General features: G+C 43.3%; 2 protein-coding genes across 3 annotated transcripts; one reads left to right on the forward strand and one right to left on the reverse strand.

The window, feature by feature from the left end:
- Positions 1–346: 346 nt before the first annotated feature.
- shisa3 (shisa family member 3) lies at positions 347–7378 on the reverse strand. The gene is made up of 2 exons (XM_061686118.1): positions 6853–7378; positions 347–1793 (listed from the first exon to the last, which is right to left on the reverse strand). The coding sequence occupies exons 1-2, from the start codon at positions 7217–7219 to the stop codon at positions 1240–1242; spliced, it is 921 nt and encodes a 306-aa protein (XP_061542102.1). The 5' UTR covers positions 7220–7378; the 3' UTR covers positions 347–1239.
- LOC133407843 (BEN domain-containing protein 4) lies at positions 5572–18046 on the forward strand. Of its 2 annotated transcripts, XM_061686117.1 has the most exons (7): positions 5572–5587; positions 8721–9535; positions 13428–13973; positions 14545–14636; positions 14715–14738; positions 15552–15792; positions 16835–18046. In XM_061686117.1, exons 2-7 carry the CDS (start codon positions 9172–9174, stop codon positions 17062–17064), a joined length of 1497 nt encoding a protein of 498 aa, XP_061542101.1. In that variant the 5' UTR covers positions 5572–5587; positions 8721–9171; the 3' UTR covers positions 17065–18046. The 2 variants fall into 2 exon arrangements, with proteins under 2 accessions (XP_061542101.1, XP_061542100.1); XM_061686116.1 differs by having other exon boundaries at positions 14545–14738.
- Positions 18047–19953: the final 1907 nt, after the last annotated feature.

Consider the following 19953-nt stretch of genomic DNA (forward strand, 5'->3'; position numbering starts at 1 on the left):
GAATCAAAATGTTGTCAGTTACAATAACAAATTCCTTTTTATAAGTTCTAAAGTTATGGGAATAAAGGCATATTTTTCAGAAGTAATCTTTTCCAGAACAACGATATATTTTGTGGAGATAAAAAAGTCTTAATCATACGAGATTAGTCCTAGTCTGAGATAAGGTCGTAAAAGTTTAACGAGCAAGAAGTCCTATTTTAATAAGTGATTTTTTTTATTTTTTAAATCCAACTTTATTCACATACAACACCTTTTATTCTGGAACCTTTACCCCCCCCCCCCCCAAAAAAGCACTAACTAAATAGTTCCCCTTCTATTTGTAGGCAAGAGAGACAGAGCCCTGCTACAAATAGTGAAAATACGCAAGTAATTGATGGTTTATAACTGCCTCTAGATGCCACAAGATGGCGGCAAAGCACTACTTTTCTATCAGACAGGGCTATGGCCTGGCTCGATGAAACTCCTCTTCTCACTTCAACTTACTTCTTTGACACCAAAATGTCACAAGAGGCTGCCAAAGCAGTACATCTTTATTAGACATTGCTTTGGTCTGAGCAAAAAGATGGTAAATATGAGTTTTTCACCAAATAATGGCGGATTTAGTAGCCCCCAACCCCCCTGCAAAAAAAAAAAATCGATGGATAAGGGAATTCACATATAGTGAATCACAATTATGTGGGGAACACTATTTTAGAAAGAGTGCCTTTTTCAAATATATACATACACATATACCAATTGATGTCTGCAATATGCCTTTTGTTCTAAAAAAAAAAAAAAATTCATGCAGGGATGTCAGATTTACAGTATGTGGTAGGTCACAATCATGTCAGAGCTTTCAATTCGTCCAAAGCTAAGGTAGGGAGAAGTAATCGATATTGTGTTTTATTGGCATGCATATGTAGGTACTGTATGCACTTTTTGTTTTTTAAATGATGCAGCCTAATTTATTGCCAGTTTTGCAGAGCCCAGGGACCACAGTTTGAGAACCACTGTATTCAAAGATCTGTGAGGAGACCGTCATGAAAAGTCCTTCAAATTGTCAAAAAAAAACCAGAATATCCTGGTTCACCTTTTCTCAAGCAGCCCATCATCTTCCTGGATTGCCAAGATTATTTGTTTATTGTTAAAATAACAGCCCATACAAAACAGTACAATATACAATACAAAAAAAGTGCGTAGGTGGCTCATTCAGGTAGGTTGAAGTATCTCCAACCAGATCCAGTCTGGCAGCAGCACTTGTCAACTCTGGCTGAAGTCGGCGAAACCCTTCGCCGAGGCGAATGCGTCGGGCTGCAGGGGAAAGAAGTACTGCTGGGGCAGGAGGAACGCAGTGCCCTGCGAGGGCTGCTGGAGGGACAGCTGAGCGTGGGCATGCTGGAGAACCCCCGACGCCGGAGGGGACGTGTAGGGTGGCGGCAGAGACGGGGGCAACGTCTGATGGGTTTGAGTCGGCGTGGACGCCGGGGTAGAGACTGCGGCGGACACCAGGCAACCGTGCTGCTGTTGCCCCCCGATGGAGAACCTCCGCGTGGAGCTGCCGCCGCCCCCCGCTGAGCTGGAGCCGGTGGTGGCCGTGCTGGACTGCCTCGACGGGGCACGGAGGCTGGGCGGCGCGGCCGTGAGGATCATGGGGATGGTCTCTCCCTGGCAGCTGCGCAGCGAGAAGCGGATGGGCTGCTGGGCGGGCTGCTTGGGCCGCAGGCAGGTGCAGCAATAGACGGCCACGAGGGAGCCCACCACCACGAAGGCCACGAACATGCTGCTCACCATGAGGAAGGGCACGTAGACGGGCTCTGCGAACAAAGACGAGGACATCTGAGTCAGGCAGCGTTTTGTGGCCTAGTTTGGATATGCGTGATCGGAACTCCTCAGATCGTAATCAAGTCTCAAACATTCACTAATCACAAAAAAACTTGGGGACAATGGGCTCTGGGCTGAAGTCTACGGAATGAACCTTAAATGCACTCCAATGTTCCCCCACTACTCCCGATGGGTAGGGGCAGAGCCCTGTTGCGAATCGCGAAAATCTGTGAGAATTTGACACTGCTTCTAAAAAAGGTTTAGCTGTATTTAATGACCTTTATTGCCACAAGATGCTAGCAAAGCACTACTTTCCCATTAAACAGGGCTTTGGTCTTGTCGCTTCGCAGGGATCGTTTTTCCACATGGACTAATGTGACTGTGGACGCGTGCGCCACTCCGTCTAGAATTAAGTAGGCATGATGGCGACGAGCCGGGAGGAAAGGCTCTATAAAAGACGATACGGTGCAATGTGTCCACTGCAAAACAGAACTACCGAACATACCGCAACAGCGTGCCTCATGTTTGCCGACACAATGTGACATAAATATTGTTAGCTTATTTATTCTTCTTCCTAGCCTTCAGCCGCTAGTTCAAACAGATTGTTGTGCCCTCACAAGTGGTCAAGGATATACAAATCTTTCAATCACTTTATTGAACAAACGTTACGCGAAATAAACGCATTCATACACGAGCTTCTATGGCCCGCAACTAATGTCCAGTCACTCGGCGCGCATACTGGCTAACAGTTAGCCTGTTAACCATAGATAAGTTAACAGCCAACAGGGCGATTGTGTCAACGTGTTGAATCTTCTTCGCTGATTCAAATAGTTTGCTGTCTAAAAGGAGCAACAACATGACGCTGGCGATGGGAACTTTAGCTCCATCCACGCAGATCCTACGGCATAACTCCTCCAGGCAATTAAATGATTAAATACATAAATGAGTGACAAAAAGTGAGATTTTAAAACACTGTTGATTACGTCTTCGGTCAGTTGAAAGTACTCTTAAAATTCCAAATTCAGGTGTCTCGACACGCAGTGTTGCTACCGAAGAACATTTGTGGTGATTATTGTTGTCGAAACATTAAAAAAAAAAAATGGGACTTTGTCTGTACAGAAAGATATTCGGATGGCCTTTTTAGCTACATTATATTTTCTTTATTATTGATATTACCATACTTGAGATGGGTATTTGACTACATTTTCAACTACGGGGAAAATTAAAGCTCAATCAATTGTTATATATATATATATATATTTTTTTTTTTTTCTCACTTTTTTTTTACTGTTAATGGGCTGGAAGAATGAATCTCTGAATATTCTGACCTCGTGTTTCGATGCAAGTGCTGCGTTCATGCTAACAGGAAGAGTTTTGCCCTAGCGTGCATGTAGCTCAACCTCACACAGCTGATGTCATGCTGGCCTTATTTAGAAAATAAACCGGTTGAGAGTGATAGACAAGTGCATTGTGCTTAACCAATTCACAGAATACACAATCAGTCAATCTTCTAATAAATGACATACAGTGTACGATGTCACATAGAGTTGGGCTAAGAGGGTCCAGGGAGAAACTAGTTCATGTATCTCTTGGACTTTTGAAAGAAAAGCTACAGGACACGATTGTTACCAATCAATTCACTTCTATATGAGAGCATTAATGTCGCGTCTCTAGTTCTCCACAGGTAGATATTCGTGAACAGCACAAACGCTTCAGGTCACACTTCACCGAGTGTGCGCACTCGGCGGGAGGAAATCACAAGAGTGTTTGTTTATTTTGTTGGAGAATTTCAAAGGAGGGGGGGAAAAAAAAGGAAATTGCGTGACCTCACGTTCGGGCCATTCCGCACGCCCGCCCACGGCCGTGTGATCCGTTTGGAAAATTTGAAACGGATAAAAGCTCTCAAGAGGACCGTTGGTAACTTTTGACAAGCCACAGTGACTCCATGTAAATGTCTGAAGGGGGCCAGAAGAGTGACTTCACTATGACTGAGCTGTGCCTTATGCGCTCTCTTACATCATCTCACTGAAAGGCAGTGCAAAGTTTAATGTTCTATTAGTTATTAGTTTGTCGTCGCAACTCGCCCTTGAAAACAAGCATTAAGTGTTAAACCCTAAATGCTACCAAAGAGGATTTTCATTTTGGAGGTCCCCTTTGGTCAAAAAATGTAAATACTGAAACGCATATTGTTGTTTTTTGAACTGTGTTACATTTGCGACAAAACCTAAAAGAGGGCTTCATTGAATAAGCTGAATGTTTCTGTACGTCCTGGTTCCCTTGAAACATGGCATGAATACGACAACATGCAAATGACTGTCAATGTTATTTTGTGTTGCCCATCGCCTGTTTTTAGCAATTTACACAGGACAGGACTAAAAAGGACATATGAGTACTGAATGCAAACCCTATGTATTACCTAATGTACTATTGTACCACCTAATTGCCTGAAAATTGCTAACTTGTGTTAGAAACTATGTTAAGTGTTCATTAAAATGTCACCAAAAGAGGGAAATGCCTTTTTGAAAAGGCACATCTTGATGTTGTTCTCTTAAAGAGGACCATTTGACAACAATTAGACAAGATGTTGCTGCCGTTGTAGGTTCTTTATAAAACTGCAGATGAAAACCAATCGTCAATGTTGTGTCGGAATCAGAAAAGCTCTAAGCATTCTTAAATAGTCAATCTAAATAAAAGTGTCACCAAAAATGTGAATTGAGGTAATGTACTCCTTTTCTGTTTATGTAAAGTCAGCCCTGAAAGGGTTAACGTCCTGTTTATTGTGTTGCTCACCACTTACTTTATTCGATTTTTTGATGGAAATCAAGAGGAAAAGTTGCATTAGAAACCTAAATCCAAAAGGACTGTTTTTCTGGGTTGGTTATTAAAGTTAGGCGCAACTCATACAAATATCATCTAAAAGATAAATTAAGGTAATAATACTCTCTCTCTGTTTATTTAAGGGTAATTTAGGATGGAAATCAAGTGGCCAGGTTGTGTCAGAAAGCAAAAACTAATACAAAGTGTTACTTTTGTTCAGTTTAGGAGATTCTATTTGTTTTTAGACCTGCATGGTGGCCCGCTCATCCCTCAAACGACCTTTGTCCTGTATGTCGTCACCCCGCACATGTTGTGCTGTCTGGAAAGGTACGTACTCCATAGTCTGTGTCGGGCAAAACCTGTTTGTTATCTATCGCTTATTCTATTAAATTGCATGCAAAACAAGAGGAAACACTGTGTTGGAAGCCTACAACTAAGTCACGTGTATATTCGATGATGACAAGACAACAAATATTAGCGCAAAATGTCTTTTTTTTTTTTTTTTTTTTGCAGGTCGTTTATCAGCTAATCAATTACATTTACCGCTACCACTAGGCAACCGTGATGGGGAAACATAAGAAGTCAAAATATTCTCAGCCAACTATACATTCAGATGTGACCGAGCGGACTGGTTAACGCATCCGCCTCACGCTTCTGAGGTTCTGGGTACAAATCCAGCTGCGTGGGTTTTCTCCAGGTACTCCGGTTTCCCACCACATTCCAAAATCATGCATGCTAGGTTAATTGAAAACTCTAATGTGCGAATAATTGCTCGTTTCGTTTATTGTAATCAAACAAAAATGTTTTTTATTACTTTGGTTTTTTTTAATATATTGTGGGTCGTAGGTTGCTTACCCCTGCCTTAAATGTTAGTCCCAAAAATGATGTATGTCCTGTTTATTATTAATCACTGACTTTATTCAATCTAAAAAAATAGAGGAAAACGTCCATTGGAAAGATAAAAACCAAGGTAAGTACAGTATAAAGTGTCTCAAAACTGAATAATTTAGGCAGTTTCTAGTGAGTTCATATTAGTCCAAAAATGTTTTATGTCCTGTTTTATATTATGCATCGCCTATTTTTTATTCAACTTGGAATAAATTCATGAGGAGAGACTGAGGTGGAAAACTTAACATAAAGTTACATGTACAGTATATTTGATGCTAATGTTTCCTTAAATGTTTGTCAAAAAAGGCTTTAAATGCGGGTCATGTTCAATATGATTCCGTTTAGGATGGAAATCAAGAGGAAAACGTGTTAGAAAACTCCAGTTCAAAGTAAATTAACGAATAGGCAACATTTCTGTCCAAAAGGACTTTTTTTTTTTTTTTTGGGTGATCGTATGAACATTTAGGCTGAAAAACAAATACAAATGTCACCTAAAGGAGAAATTGAGGTATTGTGCACACTCTCACATTTAGGATTCAAAAACAATGGGCAAACTTTTGTTGAAAAGAACTAAAAGTGCTCTTATGCCCTGTTTATGTCCCATTTGATCCAATTGAGGACTGAAATTGAAACGAAAACTTGTGTTATGGCCCACAGGCCCCAGATTGCTCGTCTTAAATATTAGTCCAAAAATGCTTTATTTTATTCAATTTTGGCTAACAAAGCAACTTGAACCCAAAACCTAAAAAAAAAAAAAAAAAAAAAAAGGTTCATTTGAAAATAACTAGACAAATAATAGTCAAATTACTGTTTTGGGGTATTATTTCTGAATTTATGTGTACTGTTAGTCCTGACATGCTTCATTTCCTGTTTATGTTTTTAAGTCTTCTATTTTGTTCAATTTGTAGAACGGCAACATCCTGCAAAACTGAAACTTTGGACTAGCATTTGTCGAATTGTTGTCAAATGATCAATTACATCAAAGCCGTGTCTTTAGAAACACATTTCTCCCATTTAGGTAACATTTGAATGCAAACTTTAACTCTTGCGTTCCATCCTCAATTGAGTCAAATAGGACGGAAACGGGACGCAAAGCATTTTACGACTAACATCGCATGAACAGAGTACACGACTTCTATTTCTCTTAGAAGTGAGAGATTTGAAATGACTTTTTTTTTTTTTTTAAGAAAATGAAGAAACTCCGTCCCCTGGACTTGAATGTGTTGTTTTTCCACAACTGCGCGGTGGGCCTGATCTCGCCCGCGGACCGTGGTTTCCCACACTTGTTGTCACCTATGGCACGCGTTGCGGTGCGTTGCGGTGCTCTGGTGCCTCTTTGGTACGTACGTGCCGCATACTCGGTGTCGTCGTCGTCGTCGGCGGCGGCGGCCGGCCGGTCGTTGGTGCAGCCGTCCTGCTCCAGGCGCGCGTCCGCGGCGGCGCAGCAGTAGCGGAGCGCGCACGAGCCGCAGCACACGGCGGCGTCGGCGGTGTCGAAGTCCTCCGGGCACTGGAAGCCGTCGTGGTAGTTGCCGCTGGCGTCCAGCCAGCCGTGGCAGTACTCCCCCTGCGCGTCCGAGATCCGAAGATTCCAAGTGAGGTATCCGAGCAGGAGGCAGCCGAGCAGGCGCACCATCCCGGCCGGCGGCGGCGGCGACGAGGCTGATGACGGTGACGGTGACGGTGACGGGCCGAACTCCTGCAAACTTGTCATCAAGTCACCTTGAGTCCACCCAAAGCACGGCAAGTCCTCCGTTTAGCCGACTAAATGGCGAACAGGCGTCTGTTCGGGAAGGTTCCGACGACGCCTCATCCCTCTTTCTCTCGCGGAGCTCCGCCGCCTTGTGAGCTCGACTCCAGTCGGACTCCGCCGCCCTGGGGCCCCGGCTCCAAGTTTTGGTGGCTGCCCGTGACGTCATTTCCGAGCGACGCCCTCAGACGCGCGCGACAGCTCAGCCACTCAGAGCTAAAGTGGAGTAACTCCAATTTAGTCCATTTTGCTGGAGAGCGATTTCCAGTTTTAGGGCTGCGTAAAAAAAAAAAAAAAGATAATAATTAAAAAAAAGGGAAATCTGTATCTTATTTGTATCTTATTATTGTGTTGGAGATGTATATGGCAGCTTGTTCATCATTGTTTTTACAGCTTTCCCTTCATTTTAAGTTTGTTCAAAACAGTGGCGTGTAAAGGTGTGTTGATGATCAAATCGATCACTATTTTAAGAACGACGATGCGCAACATTAAGAGATTTTCGAGAGCCGAGCCATCGGCAAGCAGCGGGTCGGCCGTAAAGACCTCGTGATGATGCAGCATCAGGTGCAGGTGCTTGCTCAAGGACACTTCGACATGGTCATAAAGGCTCGGGATGGAACCCGCAACCTTCATGTGGGAGTTGACCACTCTGCCTCCAAAGAGAATTGCACGTTGTGCACTTCACCGAAATCCACATAACGTTGTGTGAGGAAACACAATGCAAAACGCCATAGAGGGGCTATGGAAACTAAAATATATCATAATACTCGCAAGCATATATTCTTCTGTGGGAAAAAAAACGAAGATTACTGCAGCTAACTGGGCAATTTTGGCCATGTTCTTTGTGTACTGTATAAGCATATGCATGTATTATACTACCCCCCACTGAACTGCGCGATGAATGCATGAAATAATGCACAAACTGTTTCATTCTTTACATTCTATTGAATTATGTTATGACTGCAACGCTTTGGGGCGCGCACGTGACGAGCGACACGTCAGACAAAGAACGTGTAAAGGCGCGAGCGCTGATGTTAGCTAGTTTTAAGCTAGCATTGAGCGGCTTTAGAAGTCGACTATCCATGTTAACTGGGAAGTGTTGGTAGCGAGTTAAAGATGGATACGGTCAAGTTATGGATACAATGTTTATGGTGCTGACAGACCACACCCACAACTCTGGGATTAAATGCTCAGGTGTATCTATTTGTGTGTGTGTGCGTGGTTTGAAAAGTTCAGTTCAGGGTGTACCCCGCCTCTCGGCCCGGAGATCGCTGGGGTAGGCCCCAGCCTTCCTTTTGACCCTCGCGAGGATACAGAAAATGGATGGCTCCATGGGCTGTTGATGAGCGTAGTCGTATTTCTTGGTATACTGGTTCAGCTATTGATTTAAGGTGGTTTAAAATTGAATCTGCGATACATATATCTAAATATATATGTAACAAATTGTATTGCGTGTGCTTTTCAGTCATCATGGCCCTTTGATGTGGCCCAGCACGGCGTTCCTGTGGCTACGGCGCCCCTTTGTGGTGCTTTGTGAACTTGCTCGTGGCTTCCCCTTCACGTCCATCCAGCCAAAAGAGGGATGCAGCCGTTCCAGTTCTTTTGAGATTGACTTCATCGCGTGCACAATCCATCACAAGAAATGCAGCCAATAACGGACATTAATGTAAAGGTTAGTTTCGCGGAGTTGTGGACTGCAAACGGGGCGAGTCCCGCCCGTCTCCCACCCCAGCCACCACCTTCCGGACCAGTCTCGACATCGACCTCCCGCCCGGGGATTGGAGAGGCTGCATGTCAGTAAATATTAGCCCCATAAACGCCCACCCTCCCTGCCTCCTCCTCCGATAACCGAGGACGGCAGACAGTGACGGAGAGAGCCATCGCAAGCGCGCTCCTTACCTGGCTGGAAGGCAGGGATGGACGGGCACATGCGGCCCGCCGACGAAGGCCCCTCCGCGGTCAAGATGAATCGCCTCCACTGGAAGTGCGCCTCCATCGAGCCTTCGCTTTTCACCGACGCTCGACAGTTCACGTTCCAGCCCGGGCAGCATTTCCCTTTCCAGACGCAGAACCAGCTGAAGCCCCGCCACCACCACCAGAGGTTCCCCGGCGAGGGCAGGCCCAGCTGCGGGGTCCCGACATCCACCACCGCGGAGGCGGCGGGCGGCGTTGCTCTCGGTACCCGGCAGCGGCGCGCCATCGTCGGCATAGCGGAGTCCACACTCCCCGCTGGACGACCGAAACAGGAATCTCCAGACTGTGCGTTCGAGATCACTTCAGGTGCGTTTATAACTTGAAGTTCAGGCAGTTTGGCATGTTCATGTCACCTTTTATATTTCATTGCAATCGTATAAGACTCACTTGTGTCACGTCCTGACATAAACACAGGTGTACAGTACTCACTCATCATGACTTGCAGTGAATGCAAAGAGCAACGTCTCTCATTTGCGCCCATCGAGCGTCACGTTTGGTTTCCATTTCTTCTTGTTAGGCGTCATTGATGTTCGGTTGTAATGAGAGCAGCCGTGATTGGATCTCCGCTGCGCAAAATGACACTGGATTGACTTTTGTGCACATTAGCCCCCTTAGGTCCTGTCGCTGCAAGACATTGTTCCTGCTCGGGCTGCCGCTCATAGCGGTGAGTTTAAATGAGGTGTCTGTGCCCTGGAAGGATGGGAGGGTGTGTCGGAGGCACACCAACCCTGAGATGAAAGAAATGAACCTAATCCTTGCTGCTGTGAAATAAAACATGAGAAAATCTCATCCTCTAATCACAGTTGAATCTCTTTATCACAGTTGACGGGGTGCTGCCGCTTTATTGTTGCTTTGCAGCCTTGTTGGAGCATTCTGTGTCATAACCAACCTGCACACAACGTGCTGTGCAATAGCCCAAAGATCGCAAGTGTGCCGATTTGTTCACATTTCCCCCTTAAGAAATGAAGAAAAGAAAAATCATCAGTCTGGCATGATGCACCTCACACATTCCCCCTTTTAAAGACACTGTCAAGTTAATTCGGAGATATTTGTTTCTTAATACGTTCAAAATGTTTGACGATAGTTGCTGAAAACATGGAAAAACTGGGCGGCACGGTGGCCGACTGGTTAGAGCGTCAGCCTCAAAGTTCTGTTTTTTTACCATTAGTGTTGTCCTGATAAACTGTGCTGGGTGAGTTTCCCCTCCTCTACTATATAAGAACTTGAGCAGCTTCATTCACATCAGCGGTTATCTGGCGCAACGTGAAGTTAGCAAGCTAGCTATGCCTGCACCCCAAAAAATGCATCTTACTTTTTTATAGTCCGCTACTGTGGCCGTTTTAGAGCGCCTCGTTGTTGGCCCTGAGTGCGTGCGTGTCACGGAAAGAAGGCAGAAGAGCAAAGGGGGAAAAAACGAAACGACCAAACGCTGAATTGGTCGCCAGCCAATCGCAGGGCACATATATAAAAAAATAAAATAAATAACAACCATTCGGACAATTCAAAGTCTTCATTTAACCGACCGTGCATATTTTTGGAATGCGGACGGAAACTGGAGTACCCGGAGAAAACCCATGCAGGCATGGGGTGAACATGCAAACGCCACACAGTCCAGGCCAGATTTGAACCCGGGTCCCCAGAACTGTGAGGCAGACGTGCTAACCAGTTTTTTTTTTTTTTTTTCGAATTTCAAAACAAAGATGGCTAAGATAAACAAAAGACTTTAACATTTAGCAAATCTGAAAAGCTGTTCAATCAACATATGCTTAAAGACATTTAAACGTGTAACACGTAAAAGTTACGTGTTGGAGTTTTACTATTCAAAATTTTGGCACCAATGTTTTCCCCTTTAGTGCAAATACTGTAAATATTGGTTCCAAATATCAGTTATTGTCTTCTTTGACTACTAATAATAGTTATCAGCCCTGAAAAAAAATCATATCTGTCCATCTCTCGTATTTATTTTCACTTTATGGGAATTTTTGTATGGCTCAAAAGTCAACCAAGTCCATCATTGCGGGAGACGTCAGAAAAATCTCATGAGAAAAGCTCAATGAGCATTTTAAGGGTTAATTCCCCGCGTTTTGCTTTTTCGTTGTTTCTTAGGGGAGGGTGTTTTTGTTTGTTTTGTTTTATAAAAGGCATGTTGCTAAAGGCTAATGGCTAATAAATAGCATGAAAATGAACTTACGAGTGGATTTTGTTTAACGTTGGAGGGACCACTTGAGTCACGTCAATAAAACACTTTCTCAATTTTGACAAGTACCGTAACAACATTACTGCTTTTTGAATGCGGGTCTGCTGTAATTCCCTTATATTAATCTTCTTATTTTAATCGTACTTGTGTCACAAAAAGGCCACTAAAGAAAAAGAAAAAAACTTGTGCTGAGTTTATCCTGTGCCGCACACAATGGCGGTCCATGTTTTATAACCAAAGAAAAATCAAAACAGACACGCATTCGGAACGCTGCAGTTTTGTACCACTGTATCGGCAGATTTTTAGCAAACATTTGAATTCTGAATTACTTTGACGTAAAACAAAAGCAAATATCCTGAATTTGTCAACAAGTAGAACATACACCTCATCCTCACTGATGATCCGCTTAATGTTCCCTTGACGACAGGAAATAAACTTGATGAAAAGAAGCGCCCAATGCTGAATGCACGCATATAAAAAATGGCCTTCTCCAAGTGTTGTGATTAAAACAAACGGGCCTCTTAAATCCTCCATGGCTGAGCGTGTTGCGTTTAATGACATTTTACGAGGCTACTCAGTTCGCTGTGCCACTGATGTGGCGAGGGAAGCGGTAAGGCGGCGGGAGGGGGAGGGAGTAGCGGATGGATGATATCAGCCACATCTCCACTGGTACACACAGCCACCACGCATATTAATAACCATGACACATCTGTGCCAGGCTGATAGACACATCTGAGCGATTGTGTGTGTGTGTGTGTGTGTGCATGAAGCGGACGTGCCTGGACTAAAAGGCTGGAATGTTATTATTATTCAGTTCCACAATCAGTTCCAGAAGCACGGTAATCAACTTTGGTAAATGAATACCTCTGACAGTGTCGGTCAAAACATTTGCAATGTTATCTTTGCAAAGACTGAATAGATTCTGAAAATTGACGTGAATTTTGAATATTAACAAGCCCGTGTTGTGACCAAGTGTGATTTGTGAGCATAATGTTAAACAAGAGAAGAACCAAACGTAGTTACACTTTATCTTTATGTAGTGGCTAAGATACTCAACTACAGAGAGTACCAGTATCTGTGAGCTTACCAGTATCTTAAGAGCTTTATTGGGGGGGGGGGGGGCGCCTTAAACTCCACCCTTAAACTCCAGGGTAAATGTCAGCTTCACAAATGCCTCGTGTAATGACGTTTACTGTGATGCATGGTGATGAAGTCATGGTCCTGTTTTTACCAGTTTTTTTTTTTTTTTTTTCCTGAGGGGCGAGTCAATTTGAGGTCCATTGTTTATTTTTCTTGCAGGGTGATGACACATTGGTGTCTCTTAATGTTCAAGGTCTATATCTATTGGGAATTTCTGTAACCCCTTGCCCTCACTTAAAAAAAAAAAAAAAAAAAAGTCTCAATGATTTTTGATTCCATCATAAAGCAGGCCTTTTTTTCATACTCTATTTAGTTGAAGAACCCGTTAAAAACAGGTCCCACAACTGGCAGGAAACAGGCTTCGTACAAGAGCGAGTTGAATTCGAAAACAATGTTGGAGCTGAGTCTACTCAACAAATGGAGGCAGGTTGTAGTTGCTGCATAGGTGAGTGGGGTCACGTCAAGGATGCCGTTAAGAACGGCCTGCTCAGCAAATGCAGGGACAGACACAAGTAGGACACAAAACCTCACGCAGCCTAGTTGTGACGCCATACTAGGTGTCAACTTGTGTAGATCAAAAATGGCACCAGGGAGTTGGCAGCCTGTTACAACAGCTCCACTAATTTTCTCATTCATTTGTACTTTCCACCTTTTGTTTTTGTTTTGGTCATTTAGTAGTCGAGCGTAGTGTAACACCATTGTGTAGTTTTGGCTGTGACATCCATTGGAGAAGAGTATCTTGTGTTTTTTTGTGCCTTCACGGGCATCATGTTTTCCCGTTTTTTTTCTCTTAGTTTCTCACATCAAAACCTTGCAACCATTTGAACAAATACTGCAAACTGTTGTTCCTTATTTGTTCAGAGAACCGACTCATCTTGGATGCCTTCGCCAAGGAGTGCAGCCGAGTGCTCAGCCTACTCAACAATGGGCGGCTGCTGGAACCCTCGCCGTCCGTCCCCTCCAGCGTCAAAATAGAGGAAGGTTCCGGCACCATTCCCGGCTCCAAACCTGAGGAGAGTTCCTCCTCCTCGTCCACTGAGCCAGAAGAGGAGGCGCAACAAAGCCATTTGAACCAACAACAGACCTCTGCTGTTCTGCGCATCTTCACAGACTCCCTGCACAGCTATCTCCTCTCAGGGCAGCAGAAACAGCCTCGTCTTGTTTTGGGCTTGGATGAGGAGCAGTGCCACTCGGGCGAGCCTGGTTCCGAGGTGTCACCCCCGAGACGCACCCAAGTGGGCTGGGCCTCCCCGACGCCGTCCGACTCGTACGGACACCCTTCATCCACGCTGCCGGAAGAGGAGGACGAGGAGAGCTGCTGCCCGCGTTGCCTGGAACTGGAGCAGGAAGTGCTGTCACTGCAGCAGGAGAACGAGGAACTCCGCAACAAGTTGGACACCGTCCCAGGTGTGTTCATGAAAGCCAGTTTTTACCAGTTCTCAACTGCAAACAGTTGTGGTGAGAAGCTTTGTGGAAGACAGGAAAATGTCGGAATATGTCACTGAATTTGCACATTTAGGGACACGTGCACCGTTGTATTACTTTATACATGTAATAAGACGCTTGTAAATATTGTTGCCGTCCAACCATGACACCACAGCATGTACAGTAGGTATTTGAACCCTTCCTATTTGAAAAAAAAAAACATTGAAAAAGAACATGACAAGAGTTTAGACCCCAGCCAAAGCTGAACAATTTCTCACCGTCAGTGACTCTTTCAAATACAAACTATAAAAAGATCATATATACTAAGCCCACAGCGAATACTAACTTGATGAGAAGGTTTGATGGATATGAGCATCTAAAGAAATATGTGGGATGTTGATTGTGGGAACATTTTTGGAAGAATACCCACCTACAATAACAAAGTACATTTGGTTCATGAATCCTAAACATGAAGTTACAGGTGCCAACAAAAAAAACTATGTTTTGTATTGTCACTGAGTGGTTGTGTTCTCATTAACTCACTTCTGCGCAGTTCCCTGTCAAAATGTTCTTGACTACTTCAAGAATGTTGTTGAGTTTCACAACCAGCTGGTGTCACCGATACCAGAGGAGCCGCTCACTGAGGTGAGGTTAAAATCAAAGTCTGGGAGTCTGTATGTTTTGAGGTCGTTTGAAATAAAATTGCATATTCATTCTTTGCAGGAAGAACAACAAACAATCTTTGAGGTTGGTGGTTCTTGTTGATCCTAATCTGTATAGTTTATTCATACGAGAAAATAGTCCGGTGTCTTAGTATCTCACTTGGGCGAGACTTCATCTTGTATCGGATGTCAGACAGAAAGTCAGCAAATCATCATCAAAAGTTAATGACTTACAAATTTACAAAGTGTAATTACAAATGTATGTAGACTTTTATGTTTCTCTCTTACTATTTACACTTATTTCACATAAAATGTTCTCATGTTATTTGTGTCGATTTTTCTCAAAATCCTTAATCTAATTCAAATACAAATGCATTTAAAGCATCATTGCCAAAGACAAATGTAAGGAATGAAACTTCTTAATATGAACTGACAAACTACTGAATGCCAAAAAATTGTCTGACTGGTCTGCTGAAGTCGGCTGTAAACACACTCGCACTGGTGCAGCCCGCCCACTCTCGGATCCGCCGGGCTGCGCTGGTCTATGAAATTACCAACACCGGTCTAACCCGCCCCTGGCACACAGTTTACACCGTTCATGAAAATAGGGCTCTTAATGTCAGCTTCAACCATCAAGGCTTGGTTATCCACAAAATGTGTTAGTTATTTTTTGGCCTGATCCATCAGCTATTATCAATTTGATAGTTTTTGCTAATCCTTAATAACAAATCACAGAAAAACATAACCTCCTATGTTGGTAATTGCGGCACTGTTGCATACTGTATGACCAAATTGGCACCTGTTGGAAAATATTCCTCAACCGTCCACCAGATGCTGCTGCACATTTCGGAAGAGCTGTTTCTAGAAAATCACATCAAACATTTCATCGTCTCTACAGGGAAGCAAGCAGCTGCTGGAGAACTACCCGCTCTTCATCACCAATAAGCAGTGGGAAGAGGCGGTCAACTCCTCCAAGAAAGACGGCCGGCGGCTGCTGCGCTACCTGATCCGCTTTATCTTCACCACCGACGAGCTCAAGTTCTCGTGCGGCCTGGGCAAACGGAAGCGCTCGGTCCACTTGAGAGAGCCGGGCTTGGAGAGACGACCGCTCAACCCCGTCAAAGTCAGCTGCCTCAGAGGTACCCGTGGAACACAATCAGTTATGTAACAATGATCAGCATCTGATCTGTTCAAAAAAAAAAAAAAGTTTCCCGTAGGGCTTAATGGGAAAAAGTAATTGATTATTCGGTCCAACTGTAGACATCAAAAGCCTTTACACACAAACTGTAGGGTAGGGATTGGGCTTTGACGCTGTATCTGGCACAATTAAGGTCGGAGCATAAAGTGTATTTTTACATGTACCCTTCTAGCATCTAAATAGCATTTTGGGCAGCACCGTGAGTAGTGGTTGGCACGTCTGCCTCACAGTCAGGAGATCTGAGTTTGAATCTGTGTTGGAACACCACTGTGTAGGTTTTCTCCAGGTACTCTGGCTGTCTCCCCAATTCCGAAAACATACACGTTCGGTTGATTGAAGACTTCAAATCGTCCATATGTACAGGCATGTGCCCAGCGATTGACTGGCGACCAGTCCAGGCCAGTTACCAGTGACGTGAATGTGTGCACGAGGTATAAATTGCCCTTTTGAGCAAACACTTGTATCTGAAAGTTCTATTGATGGACACCAAATTAAGGGAGACATTTTTGGTACTGACACACTTACTGACACATCACATTCGATATGATGAAAATGTACAATGTATTACTTGTTCATTTTCATTGTGTTTTCATGAAACCTTATAATGGATTTTTCAAAGCTCTCACCCTTTCGTCCACCCAACCATAAAAATGCCACATCTAGGAGTATCTGTTAAAACATGATTTTCTTAAATCAAGCCAAGAACCCTGAGGTTTTGGAACAATAGTGTACAGAATATTATTGGCCAGTGGCTCATTCAATAGGGATGGTGTAGGAAACAGAAAAGGTGTTACGGTGCTAATGTTTCATGTTCACAATTTCAACTTACTTCTAATGTTTCAAAACCTCTGTTAAAGCAAGAAACCCAGTAATTCTAAAGTATAGCTGGTCCCAGATACCAGTACATGATTTCTGGGGCAACATACGAAACAGAAGTACAACAGAACCAAATAAAGGGTCTCTTCTCCAACTGTCCTCGTCAGAGTTTATCCGGATGCACTGCGCCTCTAACCCAGACTGGTGGATGCCTTCGGAGGAGCAGATCAATAAAGTTTTCAGCGACGCCGTAGGCCATGCTCGGCAAGGCCGCGCCGTGGGCACTTTCCTGGGGGGCGGAGGAGGTGCTAGCGTCCTCTACCTGGACAGCTTTGACGGACACCTGTCGCAGGACGAGCTCTATTTGAAAGGTTGTCACAATGGCCAGTTGGACTGAAGGACAGCCATCAAGTGTAGCTATACAGCAACATATTCCAAGACAATGACCTTATCCTGTTACTTTACAATAGAGATGAGGAACCCTTTTCCAAATCCTTAAAGGGCCATACTAAATTCATGAGAAAAATATGAATGCCACAATCAAAACCAATCTTTCCTAATATACAATATGAGAAATTGTGGGTTATTTTTTTTTTATTATTATTGTTTTTTTAAATAACAATTCCTCTGAGGTCATCCAGTTATTTGTTAATAGAATGAGGGCTGGATCAGATGCTCTCACAGGCAGTAAAATGCCCATGAATTGTAGGTTCCGTACTCCTGCTTTACACAGTGACAACTTTCCACATGAGGATAAAATGCTTCTCCATTTATTGTGTTGCCCCGCAATAGCTAATTGCAGGATAGACTTAAAGGAGTTTTGCACCAGATTTGTCTTCCATTTGCATTCTTTTCATTGTTTTCTTTATCACATTTGAAAGCGAGAAAGTGACAGTCAAACACCTCCATTACACAAGGTATGATATATATATATTTTTTTTTTGGGGGTAGTTAAGCAAAACATTAGCAAGTGTGACAAAGCACCCTTAATTGTAAACCTCGTTTGGCGTGCCCCCTGAGTGGTAAGCTTTTGTAAGCTGTACTTTTGCGCTTTGCTTCATTTAAACAAAATTGTCCTGTTTCTGCAGTGAGAAATTTTGTCAAAGCTTTCTACGGATGAAACGTGCACACCAGACAGCTCTGGAGCGTGTTTTTGGCCCGAGCAGTGTCGAATGACAATACACTCGCGCCTGGTGTGAAAACTGTGGCGAAATGGGACAAAACGTGCACCAACCGCAGCAGAACGTGACAAAACTTGAAAGGACTGTGAGTTGCCGGGAATACATATGCTTCCCGTCCGACTAAGGACCGCCTCAAAGTTTACTTATGCCTTATTATGTACTTTCATGTTTAGTTGCGTTTACCCCTTTTTTTTTACTCCAGCCAACTAAGTTTCTCATCCACATCTTGACTGCCATGGCAAAGCTTTTGACAGTTCAAGAATCTGGTCAGGCATCCACTGCCAATCGCGGCCTGTTACGCTCGTTAATCCCGTCCGGCGTCATTTTCTCATGACCCATTTTTTCCACAGTAGCCTGAAACATGATTGCCGTGACTACCGGGAACGCAATGTAAACATAGCCTTAGCGCTCCTTTTTTTGTTTTAAGTCCAACATCCTGTGTGCGATGTAATCAGTGAGCATCTAAATGCTATGTTTTGCATTTTCTGTAGATTAATTTTTTTGTGTGTGTGAAGCCACCACAAAAGGATACCAGTAATAGCAAAGACATTTTTGAAAAGTGCACTGTGACATTGGAGCGCACCTAGCTGCTCAGTGCAATAGAGGCAATACGATTAATTGTTAATTACATATAGTACCATTTAAAAAAAAAAAAAAAGATTGACCCTTCTCTCAAATTCCTATTTTTAAAAAATGTCAATTTGTCTTTATTAAGGTGAAAAAAAAATACTCAAAGCTACCTGTCCCTGTGTGGAAAAAATAATTGCCCCCTACATTTAATAACTGATTGGGCCACCCTCAGCAGCAACAAGTGATATCCAGCGTTTTCCATAACTGCCAATGAGTCTTTCACATCTCCGTGGTGATATTTGGTCCTACTCTTCCGTGCAGAATTGTTTGAATTCAGCAACAATGGAGGGTTTTTGAGCATGAACAGCCTTTATCAGGTCATGACGAAGCATTTCAATCGGATTGAGTTTTGGATCGCTGTCCTGCTGCAGAAATCAAGTGCGCTTCAGCTTGAAGTCACAAACTGATGGCCGAACATTCTGCTTAATGATTTTCTGGTAAAAAGCTGAATTCTTGGTTCCATCAATCCCAGCCAGTCGTCCAACTCCTGAAGTAGCAAGCAACCCCAGACCATCACACTACGACCACCGTGTTACTGTTGGTATCATGTACTGTATAATGAATGCTGTGTTAGATGTGCACCATGTGTCACGAGACCTTCCAAAAAGCTCCACTTTTCGTCTCGACAGTCCATAGTATATTCTTCCAAAAGTCGTTTTTATTTTTTTAGCAAAAGTAAGACAAACCTTTGTTCTTTTTGAGAATATTGGCTCTCATCAGGCCTCATTCACTAACCGTGCTCACACACATTTTTTGTTTAAATCATGCACACGCACGTTTGATGCACAAATCTGTGGTTCATCATGTTCGTACTTGTTTTTGTGCGTACTCTGTAAACAAATTTAGAACCTCAGACCATACGCGCACACAAATAACGATCATCTTTTGAAAAAAAAAAAATGTCGAACACACATCTTTAACCCAAGATGCACAACGTATTAATGCTAGTCATTCACAAAACAATAATTGTTATGTATATGTGTAAGTATGGAGTAGTTATCCCTTACTATCTATTTTCACAACTTGCGCTGTGTTTGTTCATTCTCGGCTCTTAATTTATTTTTTCGATACATGTTTTGTGTTCAGTATTCTCTAGTTTAACATCAGAATTAATGAAAAAATATTAACATATATAATCATGTTAATATTGTCGGTTTCTGGGCTTTGCAAGCTTTCTGATGTACAAACCTTTTGAAAATAGGATAAAGATTAAGAAAGTTCAGAATCTTTTGAGGCCATGTCGCTGAGATGCGTCACACTAATATCCTTATATAGGGAACTGGGGGTACAGTTTATGCAGATTGGCGCGCCACGGGCATGAGCCCCTCATTTAGAATGATGTCTGATTCATTAACATCCACATGGTGGTGCAAATTAAATTGGCCCGTATGCACCTGTCATGTATCAACCAGTGATTTTGCATCACCGCTCGACTAGTGCGCAGAGTTAGAACATTTCTACGCATTTATGAGTGA

This window comes from Phycodurus eques, chromosome 9 (assembly GCF_024500275.1).
Source record: "Phycodurus eques isolate BA_2022a chromosome 9, UOR_Pequ_1.1, whole genome shotgun sequence".
Taxonomy (NCBI): domain Eukaryota; kingdom Metazoa; phylum Chordata; class Actinopteri; order Syngnathiformes; family Syngnathidae; genus Phycodurus; species Phycodurus eques.

What these genes read in the sequence shown, in the direction of transcription:
- shisa3 (XM_061686118.1), bottom strand. Translation starts at nt 7,219, where the DNA reads ATGACAAGTTTGCAGGAGTTCGGCCCGTCACCGTCACCGTCACCGTCA. An exon ending in CGACACCGAGTATGCGGCAC is followed by an intron (nt 1,794 to 6,852) that starts GTACGTACCAAA and finishes CTTTGTTCGCAG; the next exon opens with AGCCCGTCTACGTGCCCTTC.
- LOC133407843 (XM_061686116.1), top strand. Translation starts at nt 9,172, where the DNA reads ATGGACGGGCACATGCGGCCCGCCGACGAAGGCCCCTCCGCGGTCAAG. An exon ending in TGCGTTCGAGATCACTTCAG is followed by an intron (nt 9,536 to 13,427) that starts GTGCGTTTATAA and finishes TTATTTGTTCAG; the next exon opens with AGAACCGACTCATCTTGGAT. An exon ending in AACAACAAACAATCTTTGAG is followed by an intron (nt 14,739 to 15,551) that starts GTTGGTGGTTCT and finishes TCGTCTCTACAG; the next exon opens with GGAAGCAAGCAGCTGCTGGA.